The 16,872-nt window shown below is 34.2% G+C and overlaps 1 protein-coding gene across 4 annotated transcripts in view; it reads right to left on the bottom strand.

Moving 5' to 3' along the window:
- Nucleotides 1-707: 707 nt before the first annotated feature.
- Nucleotides 708-16,872, bottom strand: part of Spast (spastin) — a 56,829-nt gene continuing 40,664 nt past the window's right edge. For all 4 annotated transcript variants that reach the window (XM_076833129.2, XM_076833127.2, XM_076833128.2 and 1 more), the window contains 5 exons: nucleotides 14,868-14,910; nucleotides 12,642-12,721; nucleotides 9,231-9,301; nucleotides 7,343-7,383; nucleotides 708-2,104 (listed from right to left, as the gene is read on the bottom strand). In XM_076833129.2, coding sequence (XP_076689244.1) covers nucleotides 1,982-2,104; nucleotides 7,343-7,383; nucleotides 9,231-9,301; nucleotides 12,642-12,721; nucleotides 14,868-14,910 — 358 coding nt within the window. In that variant the 3' untranslated portion in view covers nucleotides 708-1,981. The remainder of the gene's footprint in view (nucleotides 2,105-7,342; nucleotides 7,384-9,230; nucleotides 9,302-12,641; nucleotides 12,722-14,867; nucleotides 14,911-16,872) is intronic.

Below are 16,872 nucleotides of genomic sequence, written 5' to 3'. Positions count from 1 at the left end.
TTGTACGTAGATATTTAGACAGTAATATAATTGACTCAATTTTATGATATTAACTTGACTTTTATGAAATCTTTGCTATCTAAAAACTTTCCCAATAGAATTATAAATCATAATTTTAAAGGAGATCATATTTAAAAATTTGGGCTGGAACCGCAGTCCTTTAATATGATTGGTAAGTTATCTAAATATTGATGTTGATCCCTTTCTAAATAAAAAAGAATTTTGTGAGCTTCATTGAAAAGGTTTTGAGATTTTCCAATTCTTCTCATATATATGTTTGTCACTACTTTTCATTATCAGTATTTTATATTGGTGCTTTAACATTTGAGACCTTAAAAAGATACACTCTACCCATGACCTAAAAGAGCACAGGTTTGGCTTAATTTTTTTTCTTTTGGTATTTATCTCAACTCTCATTTTATCAGCCAGGGAGTTCTAAAGTCATGATTGAGAGACACGATTTAAGTTATGAGTATAAACAGCATTTGATCCTAAGAAATCATACACCTTCTATCCAAGAATACAATTAAGGAGAATGTATTATCTTCATTGTAAAATTCTTGTCCAGTAGGGGCAGTTGTTGTATTTTAATGTATTCTTTCAAAACGTTTTTCCTAAGTGAAAAGTCTTTGTTACTACTACAAAATTATTCTTTTTCACTACGACATTTTACATTTAAGCACCAAAGAAAAATTCTGTAAACAAACTTTTAACCAGTAAACCTAGGGCAAACATCCATTTGCCTTTATTATAATATTTAAAAGGCCATGATATGAATCTCTACTTCCTACAATGACATTTTTATAATAAAACTCCAGGCATATTTATACAAACAAGAAACAGAATTACTATACATTTTGGGGAAACAAAAAGTTAACCAACAGACTAGAACTTTTTAATAAAGTAAGCACAAGAAACCTATAAAATGTATGCAGTGTATAAAAATTCAGTATTGTAAGTTCATTGAAGGGATTCATAATTATTAAGATAAAAGATGGTAGATCTATAGGCTTATAATTATTCTGTAAATAGTAAGAAAGTAATAAGCAATAAATTAGAAACCTCTTAGCTCCCAGTATTTCCCTTCTGTCTCACTGGAGCCACTTTTATAGCAGTTAAAATTGGCTCTCTTAAATATCAGAATAATTCTATCAGAAAATAAATTCCATCTGGAATAAGGTAACAGTCTACAGTAAATTTTTGATATTTTAGAAAAAAAAAAAACCTGTAGGATATATGAAGACTAATCTACATGTTACATGACAGAGTAACCCAAACCTCTGTTTTACCAGATTTACTTTGTTTCGATATTGCTCTCTAAGTTGTTTGGCAGTAAGGTAATAGAAAAATAAAAAGTAAAATGAATAAAACAACTGTTTAATGTTTGTAGATTTATGAAGGAAAAAAGCCTCAAACTAGCTTTTCCCTATTGCTATTAGGGAAAGTTTCATTTGGCACACTGGATTTGTAAAAAAGAGAACAATGAGGAAAAACAAGAAAAGAAACTAAGAATGCTTGATCTTCCAGTCACTGGTAGTTAAGACATTAGGAAAGAAAAATAGGAAAAATTACTATTTTAAGAAAAAAACATAAGACAAATAACCAAAGGCTCTGTGTCTTCTACCACTCACTGTCTCTAGAATACTTTCATCTGCAACACAATATACAAATTATTATTTACATTACAACTACATTGGTAAAGAAGACCAGAATCAGCTTTTCTTGTGCTCTACCTTACAGTGCCCATTGAAATAACCATGAACATCAAGGCAAGAAGGCCTTAAACAACAAAATATTCCATTTATGTTGTGTACTTTATTTGTTGTCGCATTCATCTTCAAGTTTGGTGCACAAATAATTTTAAGACTTTGAAAAGTTTGTAAACTTAGGTTGAGTTTCTGTAACTGATAATTGTTCAATGAAGATCATGTGTTTCTTTCTTGTTAAGTAAAATATTCTGCAGGCTTACAAATGCATTTCTTTAAACAGTGGTATCTCCAAAGTCCTTGTTCCACCGTATGTACGCTTCTAAGGTTTGAGGACTCACACTGCGTTTTATCTTTTTCAAGGATTCCGTGAAGTCAGACAATCGAATATTTCTCATCTAGATTTTTAAAAAGCATATGACACATAGTAGTTAACACAATTATGGGTTAAAATAATGGCACTGCTGTTAATTAACATTATAATTATGGAGACATGTATTCCTAGAAAATCATGCCAATCAATTTAACATATTTTCTTTACTATATATAAGCAAGTTTGACATATAACATACCTGAAAAAAATGCTATACTAAATATACTTTTCCCCGCTTTTACAGTACTGGGAATGCAATCTAGGTAATTTTACCAATGAGCGACATCCCCATCTCTTTTTATTCTTTACTTTGAGATCTTGCTAAGTTGCCCAGGCTAGTCTTGAACTTGTGATCCTCCTGCCTCAGGCTCCCAAGCCACTGGAATTACGGGAGAGTATGACTATGCTTGACTACTAATATCTTTTATTACTTGTGTTTAATTTCATAGGTATTAACATTTTGCAGCATAATGTTTTCTCATTATAACACATACTCATTATAGAAAATTTGACACAGGCTGGGGATATAGCTCAATTATAGAGCGGTCACCTATCACATGCAAGGCCCTAGGATAGATCCCCAATACTGTAAAGTAAAGAAAAATAGAAGACTTGACAAAATACATACAAGCAGAAAAAGGAATCACTCACAATTCCACCACTTAGATTTTCAGTTTTTTTCTATGTTGTTTCATGGAATTATGTATTGTCAAGTCTTAACACCATTACACTCCAGCTAAATTTATGCTCAGGGGGAATGGGGTGTTACAAGAAACAAATGAGAATTTAAATATTGCTCTTTAACTGTAACATATAGGATGCTTGTATATGCAATTTTCTAATATTAGTATTACTTTAATTTGGTCTTATTTTCCAATTTTTACATTGCCTTTGGAAACACAGATGCTGAGTTAATGAATGTATGTATCTAAGTTTTTTTGGAGATGGAGGTCTTGCTATTTTGTCCAGGTTGGCTTGAAATCCTGGGCTCAAGCAGTCCTCCTACCTCAGTCTCCTAAATAGCTGGGCTAACAGGCACAGTCACTGCACTTGGGTTAACCTAAGTATTTTTTATTTATTTTGGTGCTGGGGATTGAACCCAAGGCCTCATATATGTTCTGTCACTAAGCTATTCCCCCGCTGCCCTATCCAGGTATTTTTAAAAGGCAAAAGAGAGTATGGCACAAAATAATCTGTGTTAAAAATTGGCACCTGTGTATTTGAACAAAAAATAAGTTAAACAAATTTAGATAAAACTTTAACAACTTTTATTTATATTCTTTTCAAAATCCCCCTTATTTTGAGGCCAGGAGTATAGCTCACTGATAGAGGGCTTGCTATCATGCATGAGGCCGTAGGTTTGATCCTTGGCATCAAGGGGGAAGAACATGAGGAGGAGAAATCAAATACCACTACTAAGTATTTATATATTTTTAAACTATTTAATAGACCCTATGTAGTACTGTGTTTCAGACTATTTTAAGTGTTTTATGAAAGTTAAATCATTCAGAAGGTTACTGTCAAATTATTAATACCAAAAATCACTAGATTAAAAATAAATTTAACACATCTGGATGAAAGTATATAGCAGAACCACCAAGTACAATGGCATATGCCTATAATCTCAGCATTTTGGGAGGCTGAGGCAGAAGAATTGCAAGTTCAAAGCCAGCTTCAGCAACAGTGAGGCACTAAGCAACTCAGTGAGACTATCTCTAAATAAAATACAAAATAGGGCTGGGGATGTGACTCAGTGGTTGAATGCTCCTGAGTTCAATCCCTAGTAACCCCCTATCAAAAGAAGAATAAAGTATACAGCAGAACCAAAGATTATAAGAATGTGACCTTGGGGCTGGTGTAGCTCAGTGGTAGAGAACTTCCCTAGCACATGTGAGACCCTGGGTTCAATTGTCAGAACAGCATATAAACAAACAAATAAATAAAGGTCCATTGACAACTGAAAAACAATATTAAAAAAAAAAAAAAGAATGTGACCTGGGTTTACACAGTTAATAAGGTGATCACAAAAAGTACCACTGATGTTACTTCTCATAATTCATTAATTTTTAGCTTTGCTATTTAATTTTTTGGTAAAATATAATTTTATGACATTTTAAAAATGGCAAATATAATTATATTTTCAGATATGTTGTATAGCAATTCTGAAATAGATGTACTCTATTAGAATGAGAGGAACTCATGACATTTAAAAAAAATGTCTTGCTGGTAATGGTGGCACACACCTGTAATCCCAGCGACTTGAGAGGCTGGGGCAGGAAAATTTCAAGTTCAAAGCCAGCCTCAGGAACTTAGTAAGGCCCTAGGTAAATTCGTTGAGACTGTGTCTCAAAATAAAAAATAAAAAGGGCTGGGGATGTGGGTCAGTGGATAAGCACCCCTGGGTTCAATCCCCAGTACCAAAACCAAAGTAAGTAAATAAATAAATAAGTCTGGTTACTATTAGTAGGCTAACAACAGTACTGATTTAAAAAACAAAACAAAACAAAAAAATCCAGAATACATTTCAATATCCAGAGACAAATTGTTTTCTAATAAAATGAACCAGAATCCCTATCTTTTCAAAGTTCTAGAAGTGTGGAGAGGGCTCATCCCAATTAAGCCATTTTCACTGGCCAACTGTAACCCTTTGAACAACAACAATTTAAAAAAATTGTTTTACAGATATGATGGCTAGCTTCTAAGGATCTCCAAATGACCCTCACCTTTACATATGCATGTGTGCACTCCTCTCCCCTTGAATGCAAGCTGGACTTAAAGAATCAAATACAGCAAATTGATGGGATATCACTGCCAGTTTTGGATTATATGGACTATTACCTCCATCCTGTTGCATTCTCTTGCCTTTCTAGCCTTAATGAAGCTAACTGCTTTGTCGGAGAGGCCTAAGTAGCAGGGGACTAAAAGCAGCTTCTGGCTAGGTGCCAGTGAAAACTGAGACTCAGTCCAACAACTCACAAGGAAATGAATCCGGCAAATGACCATCTTAGTGGGTTTGGAAGCAGAGCTTTCTCTAGCCCTGCGGTGACTTAACAACTTGATCACAGCACTGTAAAAGACACTGGGTCATCATCTTGGATACAGCCCTATAAAAACAGCCTGAAGTAGACTTGTCTAAGCTGTGCCTCGATTCTTAATTCTATAAAATTGTGCTAAAAGATGTGTATTGTCTTAAACTGCTAAATTTAGGAATGATTTGTTATGTAGCAATAACTACCTCATGCAACAGAATTACCTTGTTTTAGAGTCACGAATCCGTGATAGTTACTTCTAAGAAAGGAAAATAATTATCTTGGTGGGGTGGCACACAGGTATAATCCCAGCTACAGGGGAGGCTGAACCAAGAAGATTGCCAAGTTTGGGGCCAGCCTGGGCAACTTAGCGAGATCTTGTCTCAAAATAAAAAGGAGCTGGGGATATAGTTCATTGTTGCCCAGTATGTGCAAAGACCTGAGTTCTATCCCCAGCACTTGCAAAAATACAAGAAAATAGACTGCGATGTTCTTTACCCTTCAGATAAAACAGTAATTTTATTTAGGTTGACTTTGTTCAGTGAAGAAGAAAATGTTCAAAGTTTGGTTATAGGTATATTCTCAGGATTGGAAAAGAAACACACTTAATGGCTAAAAGAGCACACTATTAATCTATCATTCTCATGAACTAATCATGCAGATTCCTGAGACAGTCTATTTCCCAAGGAGCCACCTATTTGTTTCCATGAAATTATTATAAGACATTAACAAAAGTATATTTTTAAAAAAGTATATTAAAATATTCCACTCTAAAAGTAGCTTTCCCAATAATCCTCACATCAAGACTGCAAGAAGCAGTCTATAAATTCCCAATCTATTTTTAAAAAGGCAAAATCCAGATCTGGAGCTCAGAGCATTTTGCTTTTTAAATACACTGGGAATTTCTAGACTGCTTCCTGTTTAAATTTACATGCCAGATGGTGACAATTCCCTTTATTCTGCTGGTTTTTCCAAAGGACAGAGTTCCAAAATCATGCATAAAATGGCTATTTCCTCATTTTCAGTCTAAGGGGCTAGAGTACCTATCCTGATCAATACCAGTGGGAGTAATGTGTGGTAAAGAAACAGTTCATACACAATCTTTACTTTTTTAGTAGAAAAATAATACTGTGGAGAGCTGGGGATGCAGCTGTGCTTAAGCATGCACAATGCCCTAGGTTTGAGCTCCAGCACTGTGGAGGTGGGGGATAAAGAGAGGCTACAAGACAAGTGAGGGCTTTCTGAGTAATGCAGTTGATTAAATTGACAATGTACAAGTTGCCTAATCAGGCAACCTCAATTTTACCTAAGCTTGAAGAAAAAAGACTGCCAAAACGCACTCAAATATACTCATTCTCTATATTAACACTTCACTGTCCCTTCAAAAGCTGTTGAAACTTGGGCAATAAACAAAAAAAATCTCTGGCAGAAGAGTTACAAACATATTTCAAGCCTGCTATAAATAATTTGCTCATATAACTATAACCATCTGCATATCTCATGTTATATTTTGCTTGCAAGTGTTTCCAAAGAAATGCTTTAGTGTCTTAATGAGGTAGCCTTCCATATCAAGAAATTACAATAGTAATTTTTTTGTTTGTTACCAGGGATTGACCTCAGCAGCATTTAACCAGCCCTTTTCTGCTTTTTATTTTGAATCAAGATCTTAATAAGTTCCTTAGGGCCTTGCTAAGTTGCTGAGGTTGGCTTTTTGAGTTCTGGTGCTGAGGATTGAAGCCCAGTGCCTCACTCGTGCTAAGCGAGCATTCTACCACTGAGCCACAACCCCAGCCCTGCAGCTGGCTTTGAACTTGTGATCCTCCTGCCTTAGCCTCCTGAGCTACTAGGATTACAGGCCTGTGCCACCATACCCAGCACAATAATGACTATATTGTTTTTTAAAGAAGGATGAAAAGATTGTAAAACTAACAAAATGGAACATTTTAATATAGAGGTTAATTATAATCATAAGAGTACTTTTCATAATGTATGGCATCAAGTTTTCTATATTTTTGTTCAATATTTACATTACATAATTTGATAAAAATTTAATGACTACGTATATTTTTGACCATTACAAAAAAAAAAAAACATAAGATACTAATTTCACAGGCCCCATATTTTGAAATAAAGCAAAGTTAATTTTTTCTGATCAAATAAATGAAAAAACCCTAGACAAATAAAGTAAGACTTATAGAGGAAAATCAAAGAAAAGTAATCATAAAATAGGATACCTCACTGGCAGACATATTCTTCACCTGTTCTGGTTTCAGTTCTGTAAAATGTAAAAGTTAGATACTTAAAAAATAAAAGATTTTTAAGTTTAAATGGCTTAAGGGCAATGCCAAGTACAATGGTTTAATAATATCTGTTTAATAAATCATTTTATTAAGAGAAACAAATTAACATTGAGAGTATATGCAATTTATAAATGCTTAGAAATATTCCCTCTTAGAAGTAAATAGGAAGGAGGCATTTGATTTCTTGCAAATTGCCCGTGAACAATAGAGTTCACAAATCTGAAAATTAACTTAATTCAACTTGTTTTTCACAAAAAGACATTAGTCTGTTTTCTTAAACCTCAAATTTTTGTCTGCTTTAGAATAACAGCTACAGTGTTCTAAAAAATTTAAATGATTTATACATTAGCTACTATTTCTGAGTCTACTATTTGAACAAGATTTCATACCTCTTGTAGTGAGAAAGTTTGTTTACTCAGTTTCAAAATATACATATAAGGTTATATATATGTGTATATGCACACACAGTTATATTTATTATTTTTAAAATAGCCTCTCTTAATCAGTATTATTCCAATTCATTGGGAAAGATGTGCTATAAGTAATTTTTAACAAATACTATAGTTTCCCTTTATGCATGGGGGATGCATTCCATGAGCTCCATAAATGCCTTAAATCTTGGGTTATAGCAAACTCTATATATGCTTTTTCTTATACATAAATATCTGTGATAAAGTTTCAATTATAAATTAGACACAATAAAATTTTTAATAATAATCAAAAAGAACAATTATTATGACAGTATAGTGTAATAAGTTCTATGCATGTGGTCACTCTCTGTCTCAAAATATCTTATTGTGCTCTGCAGAGTTTTCAAACCACAGGTGATTGTGGGTAACAGAAACCAAAGATAGTGAAACTACAGATATGGGGAACTATTGTAAAGCAAAACATTTTCACTAAAGGTAACATCTTTTTCCTTCAGTTTCCTTCAGTTTTACTTTCTTAAAAGAAAAAGACTAGAGATATATCTAGTTCTCTGAAAGTTTCGTGTTCTTTGTGCTGTTTATCATCATAGCCAATGTGAGTGTATAACTGAGTACATCATCCACTCAGTGCCTAGCTGGCTGTAGAAAAGCAGCTGAGAACATCTACTTTCAAGTGTATCATAGTGAGTTTAACCTAAACTATAAAGAATCAGTTGTGGTATTCAGAAACAACAAATTATTTACTTGAATCAAAACAGAACAAGGAATGATATATTATGTAAAAATTCAGACACATTAATTTCAAATGATATTAGATTACTAAAATGAAAAAAGAAAACAGACAAGAACGTTTTCCCCTTTATTATTACTTTTTGCTTGCTTAAAAAAGTTTTCTTGGGCTGGGGGCATAGCTCAGTGGCAGGACATTTGCCTAGCATGCACAAGGCCCAGGAATATATCCTCTGCACGGCAAAATAAAAAAGTTTTCTTTTCCTTTGAGTTCCTCATTCCCTACAGATTATCAAGAAGTAAAACTTCTTGTCTAAAACAGGGGTAATAGTCTACTGACTGACTCATGGACTATTTTCATATATTAGCTGTGAGCTAAGAATGGTTTTACATTTTTAAAAGGTTGTTGTAAGAGAAAAGACAATTATGATGACTATGCAACAGAGACCAGATGTGGTCCACAAAACCTGAACTATTTACTATAAAGTCTTTTCTGAAAAACTCTGTTGATCTCTAATCTAAAAACTAATTGGTATGAAGTTTTCCACTGAGACAGCTTTATTGCTTTCACACTGATAATAAAAAGGATCTCTGGGTAGAGATTTTTTAAATCTCTAAAATGGAATAGTAAATAGTTCAAATGTTTCAAGCTCCTGTACACATACCTCGGATAGGACCCAGTGCTGCATCTTTTGCCAGAGCTGTAAGATCACTTCCTGAGTATCCATCAGTCATTCTGAAAAAAAATGGAAGGAAGGAAGAGTAAACCATTTTCATTTCTGCAGATTAAAAATCTCCATGTAATAAGAGGATATAAATGATTCTGCCTTTTTCAGCAAGCTGACAGTTAGGTGATTTGATTTTAAGGGAAGAAAAAGGCCCATCTGCTAAATAAAAAACAATTTACTACTGGTTCCTTATAACACTTCTAATACGCAACATTAAAACCATTCCTTTAGATTGAGGCATACTCTTCAGGAGGCCCAGTGGAAAACTTCATACACATCACCTGGAAAGGTAAAAACCACTGGTGGCCAAATGACACATAACCACAATTATTTTTCTGTAAGTTAATTAGTCTTATTTATCTCCATGTGTATCATGTGTATCAAGCTTTTTGCCATTGTCTTTTTCTTTTCCTACATTTAATGAAACCTACATTTCCTACATTTCATTAAATGTAGAAAAAGACAATGGCAAAAAGAGGCACATCTGAAAAGGATGCCACAATACAGTAAGGGTGCTGGGCAACCAAGAGATTGTTGAAGGGAATTAAAACTAGGGAATTAAGAAACAAAGGCGAAGAGGAAAATAAAATAGGAGAAAAGTATTTACTCATCAGGTACTATGTTAAAACAACTAACAGATGAAACATTATTAGTAGAATTCTTCATTGAAATGACAAAGGAGGACCTCTATATTCTCAAGTATTTAATTTATTCCCTTCTCATAGATATCTGGGAACTCAGAGCTCTTACAAAAATTACTCACTATTCACGTATATGTTAAAATTTTAAAATTACTTCATGATATTTTTCAGGGACTAAAGTTAATGAGTGAATTTCCTATCTCCAGTTTCTACTTAAGTCCACTGTAAAACAAACAAACAAAAAAGATTAAGATATAACTTAATGTAATCAGGCTCTTGTGAGCCCTCTCCTCAATTGGGCCCAACCTCCGACTTGCTATACAAATCCACCTGAGCAAGAAACTTGCTAAGTGAATTCTGAAAATATACCTCACCCTTCGTATCTGACTACTCTTGATACTTAATCATCCTGGCCTGCCTTCAGCAAGAATCCCTTTTACTCATGATGTTTCCTGTTAGTAATTTTCCATCTACTGACCTCCCTACCTTGCTTCTTGGCCTTTGTTGGTCACAGTAAATTATAGAAAATAGTTCTTTAGGCATGAGGCTGTAGCTCAGTGGCAGGACACTTGCCTAACGAGGCACTGGGTTCAATCCTTAGCACCACATAAAAATAAATAAATAAAATAAAAGCGTTCTATCCATCTACAACTACAAAAAAAAAAAAAATTGGAAAAAAACTTTTAAAAATAGTTCTTTAGCACTAGCATTATTCAGACTTAATTAGCAAAGGAATTTTTATACATGGATTGATGTTCAGGCAGTAATATAATTTTTAAAAACTATTTTTTCCTTTATCTTTTTGGTACTGGGGATTGAACCCAGGGCCTTGTGCATGTGAGCCAAGCACTATACCAACTGAGCTACACCCCAGCCCTAAAAACTTTTTTTAAAACTTTATTTTTGGGGCTGGGGATGTTGCTCAAGTGGTAACGGGATCGCCTGGCATGCACGGGGCGCTGGGTTCAATCCTCAGCACCACATAAAAATAAAATAATGCTGTTGTGTCCGCCAAAAACTGAAAAATAAATATTAAAAAAAAATTCTCTCTCTCCTCTCTCTTAAAAACAAAACAACAACAAAAAAAAAACCTTTATTTTACTTGTCTACTTTTTTATGTGGTGTTTAGGATCAAACCCAGGGTGTCACAAATGTTAGGTAAGCACTTGGCTATTGAGCTACAACCCAAGCCCCAGTAATATAATTTGACTCAATTTTTATGATATAACTTGAGTTTAACATTTAACTTTAACATTTGAACTCTTTGTTATCTAAAAACATTCCCATTAGAATCATAAATCCTGATTAATTTTAAAGGAGATTATATTTAAAAAGTTGAGCTGGAATCATATTCCTTTAATATGATTAGTAAATTATCTAAATATTAATAATGTTAATCCCTTTCTAAATAAAAAAGTCTTCCTGGGGCTGGGGATGTGGCTCAAGTGGTAGCGCGCTCGCCTGGCATGCGTGCGGCCCGGGTTCGATCCTCAGCACCACATACAAACAGAGATGGTGTGTCCGCCAAAAAATATTTAATAAATATTTAAAAAAAGTCTTCCTTACCATCTTAAAAAATTTTTTAAGATGTATAAGTTTTAAAAAGCATTCTACATAATCAAAAGAACAGTTTATAGTTTATGTTGGTCTGAGTAGTTACAAAATGTTTGAAATTTTTAAATTACTTTAGTACCATTTATAAGTTTTATTTATTAAAAAAAAAATAACACCATCATTACATATTTAGGCCAAGTCCAGTAAAGCATAGACACAGGGGCTGGGGCTGCAGCTCAGTGGTTGAGTACTTGCCTAGCATGTGTGAGGCGCTGCGATCAATCCGCAGCACCACATGAAAATAAACAAACAAACAAACAAATAAATAAAGATAGATGTTGAGTCCATCTACAACTAATGTTAATATATATATGTATATATATTAATTACACACACACACATACACATATATGAAATTTAGATACCACATATAGGGGAAGAAAAGCTAAGATAGTAAGGAGATACAGGATGAGAAGTTTTTCTGATAAAAGAATTAACTTGTTTTATATTTTAGCTTATATATAGAAAGAGAACTTCTCTTTTTTTTTTTAACTTTTTTTTAAATTTTATTTTTGAGTTGTAGTTGGACACAATATCTTTATTTTATTTTTATGTGGTGCTAAGGATTGAACCCAGGGCCTCGCACTTGCTAGGCGAGTGCTCTGTCACTGAGCCACAACCCACCCCCTAGAATTTCTTTTCTTTTTTTTTTTTTTTTTTCCTCTTTTGGTACTGGGGATTGAACCCAGAGGTGCTTTACCACTGAGCCACATCCCTAGCCCTTTTTTATGTTTTATTTATAGACAGGATCTTGCTAAGTTGCTGAGGGCCTCACTAAGTTGCTGAGGCTGGCTTTAAACTCTTGAGCCTTTTGCCTCAGCCTCCCAAGCTGCTGGGATCACAGGCATGTGCTACTGTGGCCTGCCGGAAAGAGAATTCTTAACCTCAAAAATTAAAAAAAAAAATAGGTGTTGGAGTTGTAGCTCAGTGGTAGAGCATTTGCCTAGTGTATATGAGGCACTTGGTTTGGTCCTCAGCATCACATAAAAAATAAAATAAATAAAATAAAGGTTAAAAAAATTAAAATAACAATGAAAACAGTAAACTTTACTTAAAAAAAATTAAATAAGATAAACCAAATCAAATCACTCACCTAGCAAGTTGTGCTAGTTCTTTTTGCGTCAGTGGGCTTCCTTGTTTACATAACAGATTCTTAAGTAAAAGTAGTCTGGTCTGAAATGAAATTATAAAGAATGATCACTACAGTCAAAATTAATAATTCTTACTCAATAAGCTAAGAATTAACAATATAATGTCCAGGAATCAGATTGAAATCCTGTCACATTGAAACCTTATTCTTATCAGTTAAACGTAGTTAAAATTAAGTTTTTTTATTTTATTTATTTTTTTTGGTACCAGGGACTGAATTCAGGGCACTCAAGAACTGAGCCACATCCTCACAGCCCCATTTTGTATTTCATTTAGTGACAGGGTCTCACTGAGTTGCTAGGCCTTGTCATTGCAGAGGCTGGCTTTGAACTTGTGATCTTCCTGTGTGCCAAGGCACCTGGCTGGAATTTAAAACTAATTTTAAAGGAGCAAAAAGAAAGACCAGTAGAACAGAGGAAGAATATGAAGATGGAAGGAAAGGGGGGCAGGGATGGGGACAGAAATAAAATTCCTTGCATTATGATTTTGTCAAAATGAATAAAACTACTACATAAATCACAATGCTCTAATAAACAAAATACAATGTGATTTTTTTATTTTCTTTTTTTGGTACCAGGGATTGAACTCAGGGGCATTTAACCACTGAGTTGCTTACAGCCTAGCTTTTGCTGAGGCTGTCTTTGAACTCAAGATCCTCCTGCCTCAGCCTTCTAAAATGCTAGGATTACAGGTGTGAGCCACTGCACTGGCCACATTGTTTGTTTTTAATTTTTTTTTTTTTAGCTGTAGATGGGCACAATATCTTTATTTTTATTTATTTATTTTTATGTGGTGATGAGGATTGAACCCAGTGCCTCATGGATGCAAGGCAAGTGCTCTACCACTGAGCTACAACCCCAGCCCCCACAATGTGTTATTTAAAGAAAAGGTACCTATCTTTTGAGACAATTCAAATAAAGCACTAAGAGTGACAAGTATCTGAGCTATACAACCATTATTTATTTATTTATTTATTTATTTATTTATTTAGAGAATTTTAATATTCATTTTTTAGTTTCCGGCGGACACAACATCTTTGTATGTGGTGCTGAGGATCGAACCCGGGCTGCACGCATGCCAGGCGAGCGTGCTACCGCTTGAGCCACATCCCCAGCTCTACAACCGTAATTTAAAAAAAAAAATTTTTTTTTTAGTTGTAGATGGACACAACACCTTTATTTTGTTTATTTACTTTTATGTGGTGCTGAGGATCAAACCCATTGCAACACACATGCTAGGCAAGCATTCTACCGCTGAGATGCAAACCCAGCCCCATGCCCATAATTTTTTAAAAACGGTTTTATGTAAGTATGAATTTATATACCATAAATTTTTATATAATCAATGACATAAGAAATTTACAGGGTTGCACAATCATCACAATAACACAGTCCAGAACATTTCTATCACCCCAAAAAGTTCACTCATGGCTGTTTGTAATTAATCCCCATTCTTATCTATCCCTTGTCCTAGTAAATCACTGATTTGCTTTTATGTTTCTAGAAATTTTACTTTTCTGGATGTGTCATATAAATGGAATCATATAATATGAAATTGTTTGCATGTGGTTTCTTTCATTTAACATAATGTTTTTGAGTTTCATTCACATTATTGTATGTAGCATATATGGCTAATTCCCTTTATTGTCAGTGTGTATACACTACATTTGCTTATCCATTTAACAACTGATGAGCAGTTTTTGACTTTTATTAACATGGCAAAGCTGCTATAATAATTCCTGTTCACATTTCTTTGTGTGAATGTTTCCACTTCTCTTGGGTATTTTTTTTGCGGGGGAGGGGGCAGTACTGGAGATCAAACCCAGGCATACTAGTTAAGTGGTAGAGTTCTTGCCTAGCGCGCACAAAGTGCTTGGTTTGATCCTCAACACAATAAAAATAAATAAATAAAATAAAGGTATTGTGTCCAACTACAACTAAAAATAAATAAATAAACAAAAAATAAAGAAAAAGGTAGGTAGGTAGATGGAAGGAAGGAAGGAAGGAAGGAAGGAAGGAAGGACAAACAAAGGAACAGGAAAAGTAATGGGAAAGGAAACTGAATTAACTACCAAACTGTTACAAAGTAGCTATACCATGGACTGGAAAACTCAATATTATCAAGATGGTAGTTTTTGTTTATACTAATAAAAAGAAGTTCGGATACATACCTCTTCATTTGGTAAAGACACATATACCCGTTTGATGAAACGCCTAAAAAAACAAAAACAAAAAAAAATTCAAGTATTTTGAATTTAAAGGTAACTCAGTTCAGGGAAAAAATGACAGGAAAAGGCTTCAATAGTGAAAGTAACTGAACACATAATAGTAGTTACCAATATAAAAAGATATTTTTAGTTTTTTTTTTTTAAAAACCACACCACTCTGGTTAGCTAGGCTCAATGGCACATGCCTTATAAATCCAGCAACCTGGGAGGCTGAAAAATGAGAATTGGCCTTGGCAACTCAGAAAGATCCTGACTCAAAAATAAAAAGGGATGGGAATAAAAATAAAAAGGGTAGACTGCCTCTGGGTTCAATCCCTAAAAAATCCTCTGGTTAATGTTTAAAAATCTTTAATCAATAAATGGCTAAGGGGCTGGAGCGGTGACTCAGTGGTAGAGCACTTGCCTAGTACATTCGAGGCGCTGGGTTCGATCCTCAGCACCACATAAAAATAAATAAATAAAAGTATTGTGTCCAACTACAACTAAAAAAAATCTTAAAAAATAAATGGCTAAGTCAGCCATTCATTTAGATGTATGTTTTTAATGGTAATAATGCACAATAATAATAATAACAAACAACAGCTGGGAGTGGTGGCACACGCCTGTAATCCCAGTGGCAAGGAGGCTGAGGAAGGAGGATTTCAAGTTCACAACAGTGAGGCACTTAGCAACTCAGTGAGACCCTGTCTCTAAATAAAATACAAAATGCAACTGGGGATGTGGCTCAGTGGTCGAGTGCCCCAGAGTTCAATCCCAGGTACCAAAACAAACACACACACACACACACAAAAAGATTACAGAAAGAAGAATGTAAACTTCATCATCATCATTCTAGGTTAACAGTTATGAAAGTAAAAGATATGAAGTGCTACTGTAGTGGTAAAAATTACACTAACAAAGGAAGATACACAGAGGATCTACTATTGCAGATAATGGACATAACTGTCCAAACATCAAGTTTTCTTTTCTTTTTTTTTTTTTAATATTTATTTTTTAGGTGTAGATGGACACAACACACTGCCTTTATTTTTTTTTATGTGGTGCTGAGGGTCAAACCCAGGTCCCGCCCGTGTTAGGTAAGCCCTCTACCGCTGAGCCACAATCCCAGCCCCAAACATCAAGTTTTCAATGAAAACAGAGACATCATACTGTGAAGGGAATAAAACCACTCCCTATTATTTAAGTAAGCATGTTCGGCTACCTCTGCAGACCATGAGAACTGATAACACAAGAATGTAAGGAAAGACTGTACAAAGAAATTGAAAGACACATTACCTCTGTAAGAAGGCACTAACCACTTTGGCTGGATGACAAGCTGTTTTGTTGTCATCAATATTATTTAGTTGAAGAAGAATAAATCAACTCTATCTCTTATTTATACACACATACCCTTCATCATCAGTTAGGGCTTCACTGTGACTGCCTGCTAGCTCAGAGTATACATGGGACAGCTCAAGATAACTCTTACTTCTCTAGCCCTCACCCAACAATATCCTTAGAAAAGTAGGTTTTCTAAGAAAACTCCTCTTATCCAAAGAAAAATAATAAGCAAAATGGAAAAGTCACAGGGTTCACTTAAAAAAGAAGAGGAGAAATCCTACAATAAACAAAGTAGATAAAATGAAGAACATGCATAAGATTCTGTCACACAGCAAATTAAAATTATGACCAAATATCTTTTCATAGAATGAAATAATTTAATAAAAAAAAGTTGTGTTTTTTTTTTTAAACAAGAGTTTAAGAAAATGGATACAAAGGCTCAAAGAAATAAGAAAAAACAAGATGCAAAATAGGGTAGATCAGGAATGCAAAGAAAAAAGAAATCACCACAGAATAGGTTATAACAAGTTATAAAAGTAGTAGCAGGATGGAGAATAAAGACTAACTCAGTAAGAAATAAAGGCAACAGACTTGGGGAAACAGAATAGAACAAAACAAAAAAAGTTTA

Source organism: Callospermophilus lateralis, chromosome 14 (genome assembly GCF_048772815.1).
Source record: "Callospermophilus lateralis isolate mCalLat2 chromosome 14, mCalLat2.hap1, whole genome shotgun sequence".
NCBI lineage: Eukaryota > Metazoa > Chordata > Mammalia > Rodentia > Sciuridae > Callospermophilus > Callospermophilus lateralis.
Note: the sequence above shows the minus strand (reverse complement) of the source record. Positions and strands in the feature narration are given on the sequence as shown.